The sequence below is a fragment of the Pristis pectinata genome, chromosome 10 (genome assembly GCF_009764475.1).
Source record: "Pristis pectinata isolate sPriPec2 chromosome 10, sPriPec2.1.pri, whole genome shotgun sequence".
NCBI lineage: Eukaryota > Metazoa > Chordata > Chondrichthyes > Rhinopristiformes > Pristidae > Pristis > Pristis pectinata.
In genome coordinates this window covers 51,529,984-51,551,899 of record NC_067414.1, presented here as the reverse complement: position 1 = coordinate 51,551,899, position 21,916 = coordinate 51,529,984, and the positions used below count along the sequence as shown (strand labels likewise).

The 21,916-nt window shown below is 39.0% G+C and overlaps 1 protein-coding gene across 5 annotated transcripts in view; it reads left to right on the top strand.

The window, feature by feature from the left end:
* med23 (mediator complex subunit 23) overlaps positions 1–21,916 on the top strand; it is a 64,878-nt gene that overhangs the window by 35,657 nt on the left and 7,305 nt on the right. For 4 of the 5 annotated variants that reach the window (XM_052024222.1, XM_052024223.1, XM_052024220.1 and 1 more), the window contains 11 exons: positions 1,223–1,386; positions 2,536–2,660; positions 3,898–4,103; positions 6,364–6,544; positions 7,214–7,384; positions 13,579–13,795; positions 14,549–14,785; positions 16,370–16,535; positions 17,094–17,166; positions 18,282–18,496; positions 21,796–21,916. In XM_052024222.1, the coding sequence (XP_051880182.1) occupies positions 1,223–1,386; positions 2,536–2,660; positions 3,898–4,103; positions 6,364–6,544; positions 7,214–7,384; positions 13,579–13,795; positions 14,549–14,785; positions 16,370–16,535; positions 17,094–17,166; positions 18,282–18,496; positions 21,796–21,916 (1,876 nt within the window). The remainder of the gene's footprint in view (positions 1–1,222; positions 1,387–2,535; positions 2,661–3,897; positions 4,104–6,363; positions 6,545–7,213; positions 7,385–13,578; positions 13,796–14,548; positions 14,786–16,369; positions 16,536–17,093; positions 17,167–18,281; positions 18,497–21,795) is intronic. The other variant, XM_052024221.1, reaches the window with a different exon arrangement.

The following is a 21,916-nucleotide window of genomic DNA, read 5'->3' as shown; positions in this document are numbered from 1 at the left end:
CCTGGTATTTACTCTCAAAATGGCCACTCTGCTTGGCCCTAACTTTTTATTAGCTGCTGATAATTAGCTAATTAGCCAATCACCTATTAACTAACAATGAGCTGACTTGCCTCTTAAATTCCTGCAAGTGAAACTCACAAGCAAGCAAGGAGACGTGCTTCTTTTCAAATCTCCCGCTCTTGCTCCAAGTCACCAACCCCTTAGCCTCCACGTCTTCTTGCTAAAGCCTCTTGAGTCAAAGCCTCACTGGCCCACTTCCACAATGGCTGCTTCAAAATGGCCACTCTGTTTGACCCTTTTTGTTTGGCTGCTGTTAACTAGCCAATGTGCCAATCAATATTAACAACTTGCAAATGTGCCTCTTTTAGACTCCTACAAGGTGAAACTCACAAGCACACAGACTCGCCTCTTTTCAAACCTCCTGCTCCAAATCTTGCTCCAAATCCCGACTCCTGCAAGGTGAAACTCACTGTTATACAAATTTGGATGTAAATGGACAGAGGATTGCCACCATTAAGTGAAGCCTTAAGATACTATCTTACTTAAAAAAAAATCTTTGTAGAAACTTGAACCTAAAGATGAGTTTGCTTCAATTAGATATTTCAAACATGAATGGTACTTCCTCATTGGGATTTGTATCAGAGGAGTTCTTATCCGCCATATTAATCTGAATACCAGATCTTACTCCATAAATATGGAAAAGTGCATTTTCCCTGTCATGATTTTTGTTGTTTCGAAAGATCGTGCAATTTGCTAATGAATTTCAGTCCGTTTATTTAAATACTTAAATGGCCAGAGGATGTGTCATCTGCCTTGAATCGCTTTTTTTTAAATTGAGTTGTTTGCCTGGTCATTTCAGAGGAAATTGGTGTGGAAATGGAGTCACTTGTATGCTAAATCAAAAAGGGATGACAGATTTGCTTCCCAAAGACATTACTAAATGAGTTAGGTTTTGAAAACAATGTGTTAAAAATTTTCATATTTCTTTTAACTGATGTCAAACATTTATTGGCACCCATTGTTTATGCTGATGTTTTTGCTTATTTGAATTTAATGGAAGAATCTGCTTGCAGAGAGATTATAATTAGCTTCATATTGCTCTGAAAGCTTGCAAAATTGGTGAAGAGGATAGGGCAGTGGTTCATAAATCCCAATTAGGAAAGAGCTGGAATATGGAATTATAAACAATCCTGTGGTTTACTTATCATCTTTGACCATTTAGTGTTGAAAGCACAGCTCTCCGGCTCATCACCGCTTTGGGCAGTTCAGAAGTCCAGCCCCAGTTTACTCGTTTTCTCAGTGACCCCAAAACAGTTCTATCTGCAGAGTCTGAGGAACTTAACAGAGCTCTAATTCTTACTCTCGCGAGAGCAACACATGTAACTGGTAAGTACTAATATGTAACTTCTGTTTTGTTATAACTGTATCGTGAATTATCTATTGTTCGAATAAGCTTATTTTGAGAAAATTATCCAGTATTATATGGAATCTAATTTCTATTAAAAAAAATATTAATGAAAATTGGGGATTTCATGCAAGTTACTAGAAGTCCACAATTTTCATTTCCAGGTGCTCTGCACATCAAGCATACTGTACATGAAGAACCTTGAGCATGACTGCATCTTAAGGTGCCACTTTCAAGCTTTTCTGTGACATTTGATCAGGCTCCCAATGCCTTGGTGAAACTTTCTTCTACAATACATGAGTGGGACCATCTTCAACAGGTCCTGGTCCAATACTGGAAACTCCAAACTGGGAAGGTCTCCATTAAGTCATTTATTTCACCCACTTCTCCTTCAAACTCCCAAACACCCCTCACATTCTCCCATAAGCCCCTTCCTGCACCATTTGGGCTATGGTAGTAATTCAGCCTCAGCCCCAGCTTCACAATCTTCACCGGACCAACCTCCTGTCCACCAAGCTCCCTGACTACCTACCCCTAGTCACAAATGGCGATTACAGCCCTGTGACTCTCCACGCACCAGCCTTCTGTAGGTTGCCAGTAGCTGTGCTGGTAAATTTGCATTAGGTTAGTCCTGGCACAGGATTAGTAATTTGAATGAACAGCAATGAGGCAGAAAGACAGTTTAGACTTTCAATTGATTTTGTGTGTTAATTTTTTTTTGCAATTATTATTTAGTATTTTTCGAAGTGTATTTAATTCTTACTTTTTCTTCTGAATGTCTGATATTTGCCAACCTTCCAGCAGTTTGACAGCTTTGACAGCCAGTTTCAGCCTGGAGAGTGGCTCAAAGGCTTGCTTATGTATTTCAGTGGGTTTGAACGGGACCTTGCTAATCAGTTTAGAGTTACCTTCATTCAGGAAACTCTCACCATGGGATCCTCATGGTAAAAGCAGGTGTAGCGGGTAGATGAGCACAGGAGGCTTGTTGCAGCCACGGAATTCCGGGTCATAGTTGCTAAATGCTGGCTTTCAGATCCAGTATTGTCATCATGTGCTACCATGCCCTTAATACTTCTGCATTACCTGCTATTCTCTAATGTTTACCATGTCTTTCTAAAAAAAAATTATAGACTTTTTTACAGGGTCAGAATCTATACAAGGTACCTGGTGTAAAGACATTCTACAGACAATTATGGTTTTCACACCTCACAACTGGGCTTCACACACTCTCAGCTGTTTTCCGACTCCATTACAGGTAAAGTCATATTTTGGAGTTTTGGAGTTAAATTTTAAATGTTAGCACTGTGCTGATAGCACCCAAGATGGTAGCCCTGCAAATAAAACTCTTAATTGGTTTATTATTGTAACATGTATTGAGACACAGTGAACAGCTTTTGTTTGCATGCCATCCAGACTGATCATTACATACATAACTACATTGACATAGTACAAAAAGGAAAAAAAACAATGCAGAATATAGTGTTACATTTACAGAGAAAATGCAGTGCAGGTAGACAAAGTGCAAGGGCATGACGAGGCAGACTGAGAGATCAAGAGTTTATCTTTCTCATACAAAAGGCCCATTCAAGAGCCTTACAACAATGGGGTAGAAGCTGTCCTTGAGCCTATTGGTACATGTTTTCAAGATTTTGCATCTTCTGCCAGATGGGAGAAGGGAGAAGAGAGAATGACTGAGATGGGAGGCGTCCTTGATCATGTTGGCTGCTTTCCCAAGGCAGCAGAAAATGTAGATCGAGTCAATGAAGGAGAGGCTGGTTTTCATGATCGACTGGGCTGTGTTCACAACTCTCTGCAATTTCTTCCAGTCTTGGACAGAGCAGTTGCCATTACCAAGCTGTGATGCATCCAGATAGGATAATCTCTATGGTTCATCTGTAAAAATCTGAAGTATTCTGTTTTGTTTCTGTAAACACATTAGTCTCTTTTAATGTAATGGAAAGATATTCCTGATATTGGGGAAGTCTAGAACTATGGGTCACAGCCTCAGGGTAGGCCATTTAGGACTGAGAAGTGGAGACATTTCTTCATCAAATAAAAAGTGGTAAACCTGTGAAGGCAGTTAAGGCCAGATCATAAGTACTGCTATTGATTAGTAGTGAAGAGATCAGGGGAAATAGGGAGAAAGCAGAAACCGGGTACTGAATTTAGATGATCAGTCATGATCCTATTGAATGATGGGCCAGGCTTGAAGGGCCAAATGGCCGTCTACTGCTTCTAATTTCTATGTTGCTATTTTTTATGGTGTTAAAACCGTTCTTAAAGCAGTTGGAGTATAAAGATGAGATTTTGATTCGCTATCAACATGAGATCAAAAATAGTTCAGCAGGATTTCATGGTCGACATTGAACAGTGATGCGTTCAAGTCTTGAAAAGAATTCTGCAACCACGATTTTTCATATCTGTGTATTTAATATATTGAAATTGTATTTATATATGCTCTACATTAATTTAAAATATTTTATCTCCCTTAGGCTTTTTTTAAACAAAACAATGTACCTCAGGAAAGTCGATTTAATTTAAAAAAGAATGTGGAAGAAGAATATAGGAAGTGGAAGTCCATGACCAATGAGAACGATATCATCACTCATTTCTCCATGCAGGGTTCTCCACCACTCTTCCTCTGTCTGTTGTGGAAAATGTTGTTGGAGACTGATCACATTAATCAGATTGGCTATAGGTGAATACCAATAGATGACTTTAGTAGAAAATTTAGTAGAAAAGTAGTAAAAATTAGAAACTTTGTCTATATGTTTGAATATTTTCCTACAGAATATTCATGTTGGAGATCTTCTAAGTGACATTGTAGGGGTTCTTAGCTGACATCTGATTTTTGTTTAATTGTAGCAAAATAGAATCTCTGAATTGACAGAGCCAAATTGTTCCTGGGTCATTGTCATAGTTACTCTGACCTCTAGATGTGCATGAGTTACCAGGTTTGAATTGGCTATTGTCTTCACGTTGAAGAATTTTTGCCTCTTCCACTTTGAAAGAGTTGAGATGTCATGTTGCAGCTGTTAGGTTAGACCACCCTTAGAGTACTTGTGGTCACCACACAAAGGCAAGGGTGTGGTAGCCACAGAGAGAGTACAGAAGAAATTCACCAGGATGCTGCCTGGAATGGAGGGCTGTAGTTTTTTTTAGGAGAGATTGGATAGGCTGGTTTTATTCTTACTGGAACATAGGAGGCTGAGGGGTGACCTTATGGAGATTTATAAAATTATGAGGGGCATAAATAGAATAAATAGTCAGAGTCTTTTTCCTAGGACAGAAGGGTCTAGAACTAGAGGGCACAATTTTAGGGTGAAAGGGGTGAAATTTAAAGCAGCTTTTCCCATAGAGAGGGTCATGATTAGCTGGAATGATCTGTCAGAGGAGGTAATAGAGAGAGATACATTTAGAACATTTAAAAGCCATTTGGGCAGGTATTTGGATGGGAAAGGCATAGGTGGTTAAGGGCCTAATGCAGGGATTATCATAGATAGGCATAGATGAGGTGGGCCAAAAGGGCCTGTTTCTGTTTTGTATGATTCTATGAAAAATTATTTACGTGGCATATTTTTGGGTACCAATATGGTCCTTAAAATAAGGACTGAATAATGCCCACTTATTTCCCATTTTCTAATATTGTTTCATCTAAAGTCTACCTTTTTTTTAAAAAAAAGGATATTCTCTTCCAGTAACAGAGTTTGGAATGGAATGCTCTTTTCGGGAGTCTGGTGTTCGGATTGCAAACAGTACAGCATACCCAATGTAGTCAAATGAATGTATCTAGTGTGTCAGTACTCGGATGTTGGCCTGGCTAGCTGGTTTGTCCTTCTCGTGAATTTGGAGGATTTTACAGAGAAATCATTAGTGCTATTTTGATAGTCTGCTGTTGATAGTCCAAGCCTCCAAGTATATCGAAAGTGCTGGGATTACTGCTGCCCAATAGATCAGGAGTTTTGTGTCAGATCTGAGGTCTTGATCTTGAAACATCTTTTTCCTCAACCAGCAAAAGGCTGTACTTGTGCATTGAAGGCAGGGCTGAATTTCATCATCACTGTCTGTCCTTGTTGAGATATGAGAAGATGTCCATATTTTCGAGGATCTCACCATGAATTTATATTTTATAGAATGATGTGATGCAACAGAAGCAGGTGTGTCTTGTGGATGTTGAGTATAAGGCCTATTCTCTTGCATGCTAGAGATGGCTTAGAGCTTGACCTCTCAGAGCACACAAACATAAGAGTGGTCTGCACACTGCAACTCGTTGACTGAGTTTTGGGCAACCTTAGTCCTGCAGGTTAATCACCAAATTTTGAACAGTTTACCACTCAAAGTGGAGAAGTAGCAATCAGAATGGTATTGCGAACCTTAAGGTTGTGCATTGGGAGCATACAGAGACCTTACATAAGCAGCAGAAGAAGTGTATCACCTCATAAACCACTTAACCAACTCCCTCCCTCTTCTCTGCCCCACTTGTGGAAAAGTTTGTACCCACATTGGTTTCATTAGACACCTCAGAACCCACAAAATTGGAGTGAAAGCAAGTCATCCTCAATCCTGAGGGACTGCCTAAGAAGAGAAATTTAATTGTGTATTGCTGTAGATGATAGATTTGTACTTATAGTACCATGTTTGTAGCATTTGCCTGTTTTCAACAGATTAAGATGTTTCCATAATTATTTGTCTTTTTCAATAACCTATGGTTTAATCTCTTAAAATGTAGTTTTGCCTTTAAGATTACATCTGTTTAAATTTGTTTCTGTTGTTTAATGTAATAAACTGTCAGCAACCTATTTGAAAAATGGAATGTAAATTTATTGTAAGTTTTTGAGTTCTAGTATTTTGCAGATATACATTTTGTCACTTGTATGTCTATAATATATTTGCAAATTATATAACTTTTCTGTAAATTGTGTATATTAAAAGAGATCTGTATTTTTCCTTGAATGCAGAGTATTGGAGAGAATTGGAGCTAGAGCTTTGGTAGCTCATGTTCGAACATTTGCTGATTTCCTCGTTTACGAATTTTCAACCTCTGCTGGAGGACAACAGTTGAACAAATGCATTGAAATCCTCAATGATATGGTGTGGAAATACAACATTGTCACTTTGGACAGACTGATTTTGTGCTTGGTAAGCCCACTATTAATCATTTTTCCAAGTTCATTGGAAAAATATGAGTAATGCTACACAGTTGATATTTCAGACTGAAAGGGTGTTAGTGATCATGGCATTAATTGAAAATTAAACAAATGCATATTTTTGAAGGTAATGTGTAAAACTTTAACATATTTATAGCTTTATTTGTGACCTTAATGTTCCTTAGAGTAAACACTGGAAAGTTGTTCAGTTATTTTTGTCAACTGTTGTCATTTTTGAGCTCTTCCAGATATGGCCATGCAACAATTAATTAGGATTTATACTCTGTGATTCTGGTTGTCTTCCTTTACAACACAACTGATTTTTAGGCAAGTTTTTTGGAAGATTTTAAAGCAAATTTATATAATTCACAGTAAAACAGTCTGTGGTCAGTATTTCTTCCCATATTTATTAGTTCTTGGCCTACTTACTTCTCCCATCCCCACCAAGATAAAGCACTATGTTTAATGTTTGGAGAACCGTGAAAGATGATTATCTGAAATATCTAATCTTAAATGCCTCCAAATTATAAGCGTGTTTGGCCTGTCTTCTATCCTCCTTCCCTTGAGCACTAGTCCACTATATATAGAAGAACTGACTGATCTCTTGTCAGAGATGACCTTCAGATATTTCTGTTGTAATGAAAATTATTTTTAAATGTAGGCTTTGCGAAGTCACGAAGGAAATGAAGCCCAGGTCTGTTACTTCATTATTCAGTTGCTGCTGTTGAAACCAAATGACTTTAGGAATAGAGTGAGTGACTTCGTGAAGGAAAACTCTCCAGAGCATTGGCTGCAGAATGATTGGCACACAAAACACATGAACTACCACAAGGTGAGTGTCTTTCTTACTGATTCTTTATTTCAGATACATATATTAGCATTGATATAGGTGTCAGATTCACTGTCCTGGTTCAAAATGTATTAGGATGAATATATTAGCCATGCAGAGTTGGGATTTAACAGAATGATGTATATAAATTCCAATGGTGAATTCCAAAACACTAAAGAGATTTGTTCTCCACTGCCTTCAATATTTTGACATGTATTTTGTATGATGCAGGTATCTATGATCTGGTTTAAAATCAATAAATTGGGTGGAGTATTTGTTTGATCATTGTAGGTGAGAATGGATCCGTCTCAGAAATATGCACGTTAAATCACAATGTCAGTCCACCACCTGTGATTTTAATTTATGAAAAAACAAAATAGTTCAAAGTCAAAATCAAGTTTATTGTCATATGCACAAGTACATATATGCACAGGTGCAATGAAAAACTTCCTTGCAGCAGCATCGCAGGCACATGGCATTAGAGACGCAACATTCACAAGAAAAACAAATTAAGAAAGAACACAATTAGAACAAAAAGTCCACTGTAGTGCAAAGTGGTCAGAGTGTTGCAATACTGAGGTAGTGATTAGGGTTGTTCAGGTTGGTTCGAGAATGGAATGGTTGAAGGAAGTCGAGGGCCGCCAGATTGACAATCCACACTGAATGCATATTTACTTGACCTGCTCCATGCTGCACTGTCAAAAGCCTTGCTGAAATCCACATAAATAGAATACATAAAATCCACAGTCCTCATTGACAGTCCTTGTTATTTCTTCAAAAAAATTCAATTGTTAGTTGGGCATGATCTTCCCATAAAAAATCTTTGCTGATTGACCTTGATCAATCTGTGTCTTTTTAAGTGAAGATTTATATCCTCCCTCTGGAGGAGTTGACTCCTTTGGGCTAGGGTGCCCTCTGGAGTATGGAGCAGAAAAAGGCCTGAAGCTGTAGAGAGAGAAATGCAGTTAACATTTTGGGATCTTTCATCAGATGTAGCCCCATTTGATAATTCTTCTAACAAGTTGCTTGATCTCACATCTGCAATTATTTCTTTAATCAATATTTAATCAAAATTGGAAACATTCACCAAGCTCTCTCTTATCAAAGTTGTATCCCCTTTGAATAGGACAAAGGGGATAGCTCCGATTGAAGGAGGCCAAGGCTGCATGGAGAAGTTGCAGATGAAATCATCTGGTCAATAGATTAATGAGGACAGTTGGAGAGAACACAAACAAAAGGGTATCTAAAAGCTGCAAAATGCAGAGCTGTAGGAAATGCCCAGCAGGCCAAATCATACTAGTGGAGAGAGGAAAAACTAAGCCAACAGCATAGATGGATGATCTGAAGCAGAACAGGCCTGTTCTGAAACAGATAGAGAAAGCCTGTAATCTGAAGTTGTAGAATTTGATATCAAGTCTGGAGATGAGGTGCTGTTCCTCAAGCTGACTTTGTGTTCAACCCAGATATTGTTATCAAACCGCTGTGGTCTGGCATGGACGGAAGTATTTTCAATGATGTAAAGTGTTTGGAAGGCAGGATGAATGAGACTGAGTAGGTCGGACTGATTATACTGATTAGTATATCTGAATAGTCATGCAGCACCAGAACTGGCCCTTCAGCCCACCATGTCTGTTTCAACCATCAAGTACCTATCTATATTAATGCCATTTTCCAGCACTTGGCCTGTTGAGTCCTATGCCAAGGAATTTCAAGTGCTGATACGAATACTTCTGAAATGTTGAGAGTGTGTTTCCATCATCCATTCCAGTTTTTGACAACCCACTGGTTGAGAAAGATTCTGCCTCAAATTCTCTAAATCTCCTGCGCCTTAATTTAAACATATATGCCCTCTGGTTACATTTGCCTCTGCTGAGACTTAAGAATCCTTGGAAACATTCACCAAGCTCTCTCTGTTCCTCTGTACTTCCCAGGGCCCTGCCATTAACCATGATAATCCTAGTCTTAATAGTCCTCCCAAAATACGTCTCACACTTTTCAGGATTAGAGTCCATGTGCCATTTCTCATCCCTTCTTACCAATTGATCAATATCATTGTGTAGCCAAAGACCACCTTCCCTACCACCAAACTTTGTGTAATCTGCAAATTTATTAATCACACTTCCTGCATTTGTATCCAGATCATTAGCATGCATAACAAACTGCGAAGGTCCCAACATCTAATCCCCTGAGTACACCACTGATCACAGGTCTCCAGTTGCAAAAACAGCCCTCGATCATCACCCTTTGCCTCTTAGCCAATTTTGGATCCAATTTGCCAACTTGCTCTGAATTCATAAGCTCTACCTTTTGGGCCAGACTCCTTTGTTGTACATTGTCATAGCCCTTACTAAGGCCTATGTAAACCACATCAACAAACCTTCATCAACGCACTTAGTCCCTCAAAATTCAGTCAGATAGTATATCCTCTTAACAGAGGGACTATCTCTGATCAGTTCCTACCTCTCCAAGTGTAAATCCAGGGACACTTGGGCAAGTGGATTCAGAATTGGCTTGCCTGTAGAAAGCAGAGGGTTGTGGTGGAGGGGTTGCATTCAGATTGGAGGGCTGTGATTAGCGGTGTCCCACAAGGATTGGTTCTGGGACCTCTACTTTTCGTGATATTTATTAATGACTTGGATGAGGGGGTAGAAGGGTAAAAGTTTGCAGACGACACAAAGGTTGGAGGTGTTGTGGATAGTGTGGAGGACTGTAGGAGATTGCAGAGCTGGGCTGAGAAGTGGCAGATGGAGTTCAATCTGGAGAAGTGCGAGGTGGTACACTTTGGAAGGACAAACTCCAAGGCGGAGTACAAGGTTAATGGCAGGATTCTGGGTAGTGTGAAGGGGCAGAGGGATCTGGGGGTTTATATCCACAGATCACTGAAAGTTGCATCACAGGTGGATAGGGTAGTTAAGAAAGCTTATGGGATGTTAGCTTTCATAAATTGGGGGATCGAGTTTAAGAGCCGCGAGGTAATGATGCAGCTCTACAAAACTCTGGTTAGACCACACTTAGAGAACTCCATCCAGTTCTGGTCGCCTCATTATAGGAAGGATGTGGAAGCATTGGAAAGGGTGCAGAGGAGATTTACCAGGATGCTGCCTAGTTTAAAGAGTATGCATTATGAGGAGAGACTAAGGAAGCTAGGGCTTTACTCTTTGGAAAGAAGGAGGATGAGAGGAGACATGATAGAGGTGTACAAAATATTAAGAGGAATAGATAGAGTAGCCAGCCAGTGCCTCTTTCCCAGGGCACCAATGCTCAATACAGGATGGTATGGCTTTAAGGTAATGGGTGGGAAGTTCAAGGGAGATATCAGAGGGAGGTTTTTCACCCAGAGAGTGGTTGGTGCATGGAATGCACTGCCTGGGGTAGTGGTGGAGGCAGGTACACTGGTCAAGTTCAAGAGATTGTTAGATAAGCATATGGAGAAATTTAAAATAGGGGGATATGTGGGAGGAAGGGGTTAGATAGTCTTAAGCGAGGTTTATAGGTCGGCACAACATGGTGGGCCAAAGGGCCTGTATTGTGCTGTATTGTTCTATGGTTCTATAAATTAACCCTTTGTCTCAGAAATATTTCCACTAATTTCCCTACCACTGACGTTGGACTTGGTAGCCTGTAATTACCTGGCTTACATCTGCTGCCCTCCTTGCTATAGGTCCTCCAGTGATATGGTACCTCTTCTGTGACCAAAGATTTGAAAATTTCTATCATAGCCCTAATAATTTTCTGCCTTGCCTCCCATAGCAGCCTGGGATACAAATTAGTCATGCCCAACCTTTACACTCACTAAGATATTTAATACTACCTTCTGTTTGATGGTAATTTGTTCTAAACTTCCATATACACATTTCTGAACTTTCCAACTACAGTGACCTCCAGGTGAATAAATGCTTCTCCATAGTTAATAGACAAGTCTAGAGCAAATAAAGGCATGGTTTCAGAGGAAGGAGAAAATCAGGTTTAAGTAGGCATCCTTAGTGATGGTGACCGTATATGGCCTAAAGCTTATTTTGGGGGTTCAAGATAATAACACATCTGGTTCAGTTTCAAACAGATGCTGTAGAAAGTTGTAGAGTTGGCAGCTGGATGATGCAATTTGTGTTGGGGACAAGAATCAGTGTCTTTCACTTTCCTGATATTTAGTTGGAGGAAAGTATGTTCATCCAGTACTATGTGTCAGATAATTAATGGAGGGATACAGAGAGGGGGAGACCAGGGTGTCACCAGCGAGTTTGTGGAAGTTGACATAATTTTGAATAATGTCACTGAGAGTTATTATGTAGATGAAGAGCTCAAGGCTAGATCTTTGGGAGATATCAGGAGAATCAATGTGGGCATGGGGAGAGAAGCCATACAACTGAAAAGGTAATAGAGCTAGATGAGCCTGGTTGTGTCCTACTCAGTGTTAGTGAAAAAGAGTTGAGGAGATTTACAAAATTGCAGATGGAGTGGATGTGGAGAAGTAGTTTACCTGTGTCAGAATCATTTAATGGCTTTGGTAAGAGCCATTCCTATACTGCCTCAGCTTGAATACAGGGAATGGTTCGTCATGTTATGAGCTAGAATGAATTGCTTGAAGTCAAAAAGAGTTCTTTTAATATTGTAGATAGACCCAGAAGAGAGAGAACCACCAGCACTGTGCCCCAGTTTAATAAAGAGAGACCTGTGCAGACTATGTATTGTCCCTGGATGTCAGAAGATGGTGCCATAATAACATGCACGGTAGTGTAGTGGTTAGTGTAACGCTATTACAGCGCCAGCAACCCGGGTTCAATTCCGGCCACTGGCTGTAAGGAGTTTTTACATTCTCCCCGTGTCTGCGTGGGTTTCCTCCGGGTGATCTGGTTTCCTCCCACATTCCAAAGATGTAGCGTTAGGAAGTTGTGGGCATGCACTGTTGGCGCCGGAAGCATGGCGACACTTGCAGGCTTCCCCTCAGCACATTCTACGCAAAGATGCATTTCACTGTGTGCTTCAATGTACATGTGACTAATAGATCTTATCTTACTGTTATTTTGGATTTCCTTTGAGATTTGGACTAACCATTATACATGTGGCTGAAATAATGGTTACTTAACAGAAACTAATAGCATTTCTGATAGATTTCTAATTCCACTGTGCGGTTAATAGTGACTAGTGGTTGGTTGAGCATTGTATAATTTCCAACTTTTGGAATTATTCAACTTTCCATTTATTTAATTCAAGCCTTCCATTTGCTTTTCGACTTCCTAGTCTGTCATTCTCATTGTGCACAACATAGAGCCTACAAAGTGTATTTGTGTCCCTTTGGGTCATTTGCTACGCTTGGGCTTTGCAACAGTTTGCAGAAATCCCCAGGACAGCCACAATCTCTTGAAAGAGTGGCTTGTGGCATCATCAAGCAGAAATGCATGAGGACCTGCAGGAGTGATGCAATTCGTAGGTAGGACTCAACTCCTCCTGCTGTCCACCTGGGTTCTCGTCGCATCACTGACCTTCAACCCAAGGATAAGATGGCCAGGGGCTTTATCAGGCACAATTTGATCTGCTGCATCCATATCCAACTCTGGAAGCAGTTGTACAGAATTAGTGTGCAGAGGTCTGTCTCTGCTTTACACTGGTGGTATAGGTCTCTTGGTGGCTCTAATTGCAGTTTTAAAGAACTCTTTTATACAGCTAGTATGGTACAGTAGGCTGTAAGATTCTGTGAATTGCCATCACTGCTCTGGCCTCCTACCCCTACCCAGATTTTACTCCTGTTTGTGGCAAATACATAGGAACTTCAACAACTGTGTTTATTGATCATGGATGAGGAAGAAATATCTCCAAGTTTCTGACCTGGGATGCATTTGCCCACAAAGAGGAAAGTGTGAACAGCTGTTTAAAAGAAAACCTATTTTTTTCTAAATGGATAGAATATAACTTGCTTCCTACACACAGCCTACGGAAATGGTTCGAATTGCAAGTCTGGCGAAGTTTAGTTATATTGCATTTTAGCAAGTTAAAGTCTCGTACCTGCGGTGGGCTGCCACTCTCCCTGCTGATGCCCCTAGTTGGGCTGACAAACTCACAATTTTGACAATAAAGATTGGTAATTAAAAGCATGAAATTGGAAGTGTAAAATGTTTACAAGAAATTTGTAGAAGTAACTCAATTTTTTGTGTATATCACCTAAAGATTTTCTGTTGATAGTTGCTCTTTTTCTCTTTCAGAAATACCCTGAGAAGCTGTATTTTGAGGGCTTGGCTGAACAGGTGAATCCCCCTGTGCAGATTCAGCCTCAATATCTTCCCATTTATTTTGGAAACGTCTGCCTTCGATTTTTGCCTGTATTTGATATTGTAATCCACAGATTCTTAGAATTACTTCCAGTTTCAAAATCTTTGGAAACACTTCTTGATCATTTAGGAGGCCTGTACAAGTTTCATGGTAGGTTTTAACCACCTCAGTATATTAATTAGCTTTGGCTCCTTAATTTGTAGATTAGCCAAGTAGATTTTTTTTAATTGTTTTTGTAATTTAAGATCTTCAGGTTAATCTATTTTCATCCTTTTCTTTGTGTGACCTTGAATTGACATTGTGTCATTTCTAATCTGAAGATTAGTTACATATTATGCATGTTATCAGTGAATATATTAAGGCTTTGAAGATCCTGCACCCTGGAAAGCCACCCTCATTGGAAATTTGCAAACACAATGCTTGTCAACCAAATGCTATGCATTGATCATGAAGTCTCAGAAATTTTGCCTGTCTTGGATAGATAATAGGAGTGTCATATATTGTAATATGTGTAACAAAGCATCCTCAAGTTACATTTTGCACAGAGTTTAGATGAGAGAAGGGAAAGACCTTGGACAGAACTGAAAATGAAGTTGATGCGAACTTTTAAGGCATTTGAGAATATGTAGAGAAAAATTTCATAAATATGCTGGGGACATAATTTACATAGGCGAGAAAAACTGCAAATTTTTACTGCATTCTAGATCATAACTTGCTTACTGCATAAAAATGTAAGCGTTTAGTATACTAGGTGAGCAATTGGCTACAAAATGATGGTGTCTGTTATATTCCTGTTTGTGAAGCGAATTTGTATTTTAATAATGAAAGATGTGCCCACTTTGTTTATGAAGCTGATTATTCTTAGGCCAAGTGTAAAAATATGTATTTTTGCTTTTCTTGTAGACCGACCTGTGACATATTTGTACAACACTCTTCATTACTATGAGAGACATCTCAGAGACCGTACAAACCTTAAACGCAAACTTGTTCATGCAGTTATTGGTTCCCTAAAAGATAACCGTCCACAGGGCTGGTGTTTAAGTGAAACCTATTTGAAATCTGCCATGAACGCACGTGAGGATAATCCATGGGTTCCTGATGACACTTATTACTGCAAATTGATTGGTCGATTAGTGGAGAGTATCCTTCTGTGCTACCTATTTTTACATGCAAAAAGTGATCAGCATAAAAAGCCATGGGCATCTAATGTTAATCTCATTAGAGGATAGATAAATCAAAAATATTGTCTTTACGGGAAAAAAAAAGTAGATTGCAAGTTTGTTTCAAGAGGTTTTTATTTCCTCAACGATTGAAAGAATTATTATGGTCTTTACCTGAAAATATAAGGGTTACTACAGATATGAAGTATTTCATTCTTACTTCCAGAACGTGTAAGAACTCTGAGTGCTGAGAGAGCATACAGCTTTAAAACAGCCATTATTAGTTCCAGCAGATAGAAGTGTTTTATTTGTAGCCTATCTAATTTTGTAGCATATAATGTGATTCATCTGATTTAATCAGAAGGTATTGGATTTTGCCAAGTGAGGCCAGCTGCCAGGATGCTTTTCTACTGTTAAATAACAAGGTCCTGAGCAAATTGCAGCTTGTAAGTCTGTGGCTTCCATAAGTCATGCAAAGAACTTGAAATTGCTGGTATTTACATGGGTAAGTGTTATAAGTTCCATGCGTAATAGCCAGCAAAACCCAGGAAAATTCAGCAGTTTTTGGATTATGACACAAATTCATTGATGTGAATGAAAACGCACAATCTGGCCCTCTGTTTGGGCCATGTTCTTCCCACATCTACACCGAGCTGGCAGAGATGCTTGGTCCAATCGCTCTGGGCCTTCTGATCCCAGAGTCACATGGTGAGGCAATGATGAGACATAAGTGACAACACAGCCTCAACTGGTGTACTGCTGAAGCTCTGCTTCCAGAATGTGCTGACAGGAAGGAAGCTTTTTAAGTATCTCTGATACACAGGTACATTTATAAGCATTAAAGGAAAATAAAATAATTAAAAATATTAAACAAAATAAGAGTAAAAAAACAAATGAGTGAACTTTTATTTCCTAATCTCCAGGTTAGGAATTCCCATACAAATGAATGGGGATTCAAATCCTATATGAGGTCTGGCTGGCAGACAATAGCTGACACAAATTACTCAGCCTAATGTGCTAGGATCTATTACTCAGCTCATCCCAGACAGGGTGCCTCAATGCTCTCAGATGCTGTCTGAATCCAGGGTGTACTTAACCATGAACAGTTGAACACTGGGGATTCTGCATAGAACTGCCAGATCACTTCAGTGCAATCTTTGGTTCATTTTGCTGAGGTTTGAGGTCCTCTATTGATGATAATTAAGACTGAGCAAGGACTAAAGAATAAGAAGCTGGTATAGTCCATTCAGACTCTTATGCCAGTACTGCCATTCAGTAACACGTGGCTGAGCTTTTACTTCAGCATGACCTGTCTGCATTAACCTCCTTATCCCTTAATTCCCTTCATATCTAAAAATCTATTGATCCAACAGTAATCATTTGTTTTGCTCCTTTTTATTTAGAAATATTAACATTGAGTTATATTAAATATTGTTCAATCTGTCAAGATTATTGACAATATGTTTTTTGAGTGAGCTGTGGGTTGCTTTGTCTGCATTTTGTTCAGTCTTCTCCATGTGAAAACCCTTGTGTTCAGCAACATTTCCCTTAATCAGTCCTTCAGCTATGGCAGGAAAATCACCTGGTCCATTTCCGAACTGTGACTGGAGATTCAATGAATTTCCCAACCCAGCAGCACATGCCCTCCATGTAACATGTGTGGAGCTTATGGCATTGTCTGTATCAGGGAAGGAAGTTGGAAATGCACTTCTAAACGTTGTTCTTAAGAGGTAACTGTTTTTGGATATGATCTTTATTCAGTATTTGCAAGAATGGACTAGAAAGAATGACTAGCTTTATGGAAATGATCAATTACATTTAGCTTAATGTAAGAGAAAGGTCTTTTGCTGAAAAGTGAGTGAATTCTGTGCAAATGTTTTCGAGATTCCTGGTCCCATTTGCCAAGTTAACCCACTGATGCAGGTAATGAGAACATAATGTTAGTTCCTACCATAAAAATTATTTTATAAATTGTAAATGTTTGAGGTTGTGTGATCTTTATTGTTGCAGTGTGTATTTATGTCCCCATCACCTGTATAAATCACAAAGCTTCACTGTCTAACTATCTGAGCAGGGCTCATTCACAGGAAACTCTAGGTCAGTGCTGAATGTGCTTTACAAGGTTGAAATGGATCTTAATTACAAAACCTAATTTCATGTGAAATTGACAGTGGGTTTTTAACTGTTACTCTTTAAAATTCAAGTAGCTAGTCCTGTAGTTAGTTCATTAAAGTGGGCTGATATCTTTAAGGTATTTGCTCCTGCAGTGATAATTTTCTTTTTTCCAGTCAACCTTTGGTACCGAGAGAAAATATTACAGCTTGGATGAATGCAATTGGACTTGTAATAACTGCATTACCTGTAAGTCTAAAAGCTTTTTGTTATTCTGGGGCCATAACAATAATTGATGCAGCCAATAGGTCTTTGTATTGTAGGCACAAATTAACAGGGTGGGGGGGAAATTACAGACCAACAATATTGGTGAAGATTCTTCCAACTTAAACAATTCTTTTTTCAAGTATGACTCCACTTCTTTCCATGATTAGAGCTTTTTTTTTAGAAGATTCTTCCCGGATTCCTCCTAGTTCCCCACCATCACAGATGCTAGCCTTTGGTCAAAGCAGTTTGCTGTGCATAACATCAACTTCAGTTATGGTATAATAGGAAAGTGCTCAATAGAATACATCGCATACATTTATAGTGAAAAAGAACTGTATCTTAAAATGGGGAGGAAGAATTAATAAATGGGAAATGAAGTATGAAGGCAGGCTTGAAAAATTCTGCTGGGAAACTGCTCCAGCCTGAGATACTTAGCATTGTTAATGATCTAACACAAAACACAGCTAATATGAGTGATTCTTAAAGGCTTACTGTAACAAAGTTTTGGCAAAAATGGTATATTAGTAAGCTGAGCATTATTCGTTTAGATTTAATGGGATCTCTGGTTATGCTGAATACTGAATTTTAAGGCTAAAACCTGAAATAGTTAATGGTTCAGTTTCCTTATAACTACAGGGTATTAGCGGACTTATAAAGCTAGCCAGCTTTGAAAGCTTTCTACTTGCACACAGTTAATTTTGCATATGAAATAATATGTTTTTGAGAAGCATTAACATGTGGGAATAAGAGTACATGGAGGTCGGGCAGTAATCTTGAATAGTGGAACATGCTCAAGGTGCTAATTGGCCTATTCCTGGTCCCATATAGTGGCATTATGTGAGGGCGCCTCTGTGGTCATATGGTGCAACCTGTCCTAAAACAGTAACTGCTGGATTGTTTCCAATTTGCTTCTTTTGTTAAAACGTCAAGAAACTTTAGATGTCCAATAGGAATATAAACCAGGCAAATGTGGAATTCTTAGAATGGAGACTGGCATGATATGTTGTTACAGATTCATTGAAAGATAGTGTTTGAAAATGCTTTCAAATAAAGATTTTTTTTAGCGAGTAATATTTTGTTTTATCTTATGTTTTAAGGAGCCCTACTGGATTGTATTGAATGATCGCATTGTGAGTGTTATCAACAGTGCTACACTGACCTCAGATACAGAATGGGTCGGCTATCCATTCCAACTCTTTGATTTCACAGCTTGTCATCAGTCATATTGCGAGATGTACTGCAGCTATGTTCTAGCCTTGGCGCATGCAGTATGGCACCATTCGAGTATCGGACAGCTTTCCCTTATCCCCAAGTATGTAATGGAGGCCTATGTGTCTGTCTCTTGCTGAAATGTTGTTTCTTGGTATGCAATGCTGTTTTACTTTTAAAATGTAGTGGGCTTGCTCATGATTACATACTAACTGTGATACCACAGAAGAAGCACATCCTAATACAAAGGTGTCGACTATAGCTCAGTTGATAGCACTCTTGTCTTTGAGTCAGCATGCTGTGCATTCAAGTCTCACTCTTGAACATTGTCCCCTGTAGTTGGAATCTTGCACCATTGGAGATGCTGTATTTCAGACAAGAGGCACTTGGGTGCAAATAAATAAGGGGGGGAATCTTTCCCTTGTGTCTCCAATCAGCATCAACAATATGTATTATCTGATGATTTAGCTAATGGTTGTGGAAAGTTGATGTGCACATCCTAAATTTCACTTCAAAAGTACTTAATTGGACGCCTCAAGGTTGTGAAAGACTATTATAGTCCAAACTCTACCTACCTGTGTGAATCAAATAGATAGTTCTCCATTCCCCCACTATCCCACTGTTCCAACTTGAGAACTTTTTTTGTTCTACCTAGTCTCAGCTCTGTATCTGTAACAAAACAACATTCTGGTTTCTGCTTCTGTTCTTCTAAGACTTGCTCCAAATACTTCATTTCTTTTTGTTCCTATAATTATCAGGCTTTCATATTGCTACAATTTTGGTGTGCTATGGCCTCTTCCCAATATAATGGCTACCAGTACACAGCATTTCAAATAAAAAGCTAAAGTATAAAATTAGAATCATATAACCTTTACACCAAAGAAGCAGGCAATCCACCTCAGAGCCTGTGCCAGCTCTCTGCCAGACCAAAAATGAAGAATTGGACTGACAGAGAATCATAAGGCGAGAATGAAGGACATGCAAATAAGGGAATTGATACTTATTCGTGTGTCTTTCATTCACTAATTCAATTAAGGAGGGTTATATAAAGATGTAAGTCAGGGGAAAAAAACTGAAATAGTTGAGCAAATAACAAGGAGGAACAGTAGATACACTGAGAAGGAGATAATGGAGTAGAAGACAGGAGAAGAATATAGAAAGAATTGGGTGGAAGACTACAAAATGAGAGTTCCAAAAATAATGTTTTATTATCAAAGCAATTGTAGATGTTAGCTCTGTTAAAAATTGTTTGACTTTGGACCCTCTCCTGTTTCAGAGCATTTATAATTGTAGACAGAACTGTAGAAATCTTGTTAACCTTTCATCAGAACTGGGAAAGTGAGGTCACTGACCTGAAATGTTAACTGTTTCTTTGTATTTGATATTGCCCACTTTCCTATTCAGTCCTGGTAATACCAAAACTAAAAGGAAGCTTTTAATGGAATGCAAATCTTCCTCTCCTTTGCCTTTCCGAAGACTTCCCCCACTCATCACTTCTGATAAATGAGCTGACAGGAAATTGTAGAATAACTTTGTTAAAAGTTAATATATTTCGTAGTGACAACTGAACTATGGTCAGTTGTCTTTCCTGACAGAAGTTATTCAACCTCCTCGCTTCGTGTGAAATTAATCAGGCAATTTACACAATGACAAATGTTGTGTAACAACTGCAGCCAAACTAAGCTAATTGCAATCCATGCAGTTTCCTTTCCATGTGTTGATCTGATTTTATAAAAGGAACAAACAGCATTTCATTTACACCTTCAAACTATTGACTACTTTTCCAGGATTAATCTAACATTGGCTGCTGACCAACTGCGATCTAATCATCACCCAAACCTGCCCAAAATTTATGTTTAAAATTTGCTCTGAATCTAAAATCTGTCTACTTGCATATCTAATTAAAATTACTCTATTAACCCCTATATTTTACTGGACTCTGATTTTTCCAGAATATTAGATTGGCCAGACCACGAGAAAGTACGCACAGACCGATCAGTAGCAAATGGGGTGAAATAGTAAAATCTTGCATGTTTGAGAAGGGCAGAGAGAAGGCAATCTATGTTGTCATTTCTCATTTCTATCCAGAGCACATTGCAGTTTCTGTTCTGACACTATTTGCAATCCTTGGATATGTTAATATTGATCAACCAGTATTGATGTCAAAATAACAAAAGAGAGGTTCTTCAGTCTTGGGTAATGGCCAGATAATTTACTTTTGAGATGTTGATTAAGGAATAAATATTAAGTAGAACATCAGGAATAGCTTGGAGCAACACACATAAAAGGCTGGAGGAACTCAGCAGGTCAGGAGGGAAATAAACAGTCAACGTTTCGGGCCGAGACTCTTCATCAGGACTGGTCCTTCATCAGGGATAACTTGCTTTTCAAAATACTACCGTTGGGTCTCTTGCATCCCCCTGAGAGAAAAGACAAAGCTCTGATTTAATGTCATCTAAGATATTTCACCTATGGCATGCATTAGTATTATAAATTAAAATAATCCTTTAGTACTGCACTGAAGTGATACCGTAGACTTGTGTGGAAGGCTCTGGGTCGGGATTTGAGCCCACAATGGAGTAGGGTGGATAGTTGGGATTTAAAAGAGGTGGCTGCTGAAAACAAGGATATGTTGGTGGTGATCTTCCCTTCCCCAGACTCTGGAATAATTCCAGTTTGAGAGATGGATTGCTTCCAGTTGGAAGATGCCTCCTCTTGAATTATTTTAACGGTGGGTTCTCTTGTACACCAGCTACCACATGGACTTGACAGAATGAGATCATGGTCTGATGGAAAAGAAGTCCAAAACACTTACAGGTCCTCCCCAGGTTACAACAGGGTTCTGTTCCAGTGAACTGTAACCCATACAGTTAACGAGTCGGAAATGTGGCCACAAACGGAGTTCCCACACAGCAGAAGGTGCCCGCAACCTGCTGCAGCCAGCAGATTCATACTGCTGGTCTCCCAGATGCTTGTTCATATGTACATAAGTTGGGTGTTCATAAACTGGGAAGGGCCTATATTTGCATATCTTTAAATATTGCAGCAGAGGTCAATAAAGGGGTTAAGGATGTTTAAGGGATCCTTGGCTTTGTAAGTAAAAGCATTGAACATAAAAGCAAGAAAATCTACAAACTCATGAGTTAGGTCTCAGTTGGGTTATTGTATAGCGCACATTGGGTCAGATATCAAGGCCTAAGATGATATGTGATGATATTGAAGAAGCTGCTCTCTTTAGGTCAGGAAGACTGTATTGTGACATTCAGATTTATGAGCAACCTTTGGTAAAATGTGAATAAAGTCACAAATCAATGCCGTAGAAATATGGCATGTAATTTGTTTGCAACAAAAGTAAAAATTTGAATATCTATTGAAAATTAGTAAACTGCTTCTCCTCTTCAGATTTCTCACAGAAGTGCTGAAACCATTAGTGAAGACAGAATTCCAACTGTTGTATGTATATCATCTTGTTGGCCCTTTTCTGCAACGGTTCCAGCAAGAAAGGACTCGATGCATGCTTGAG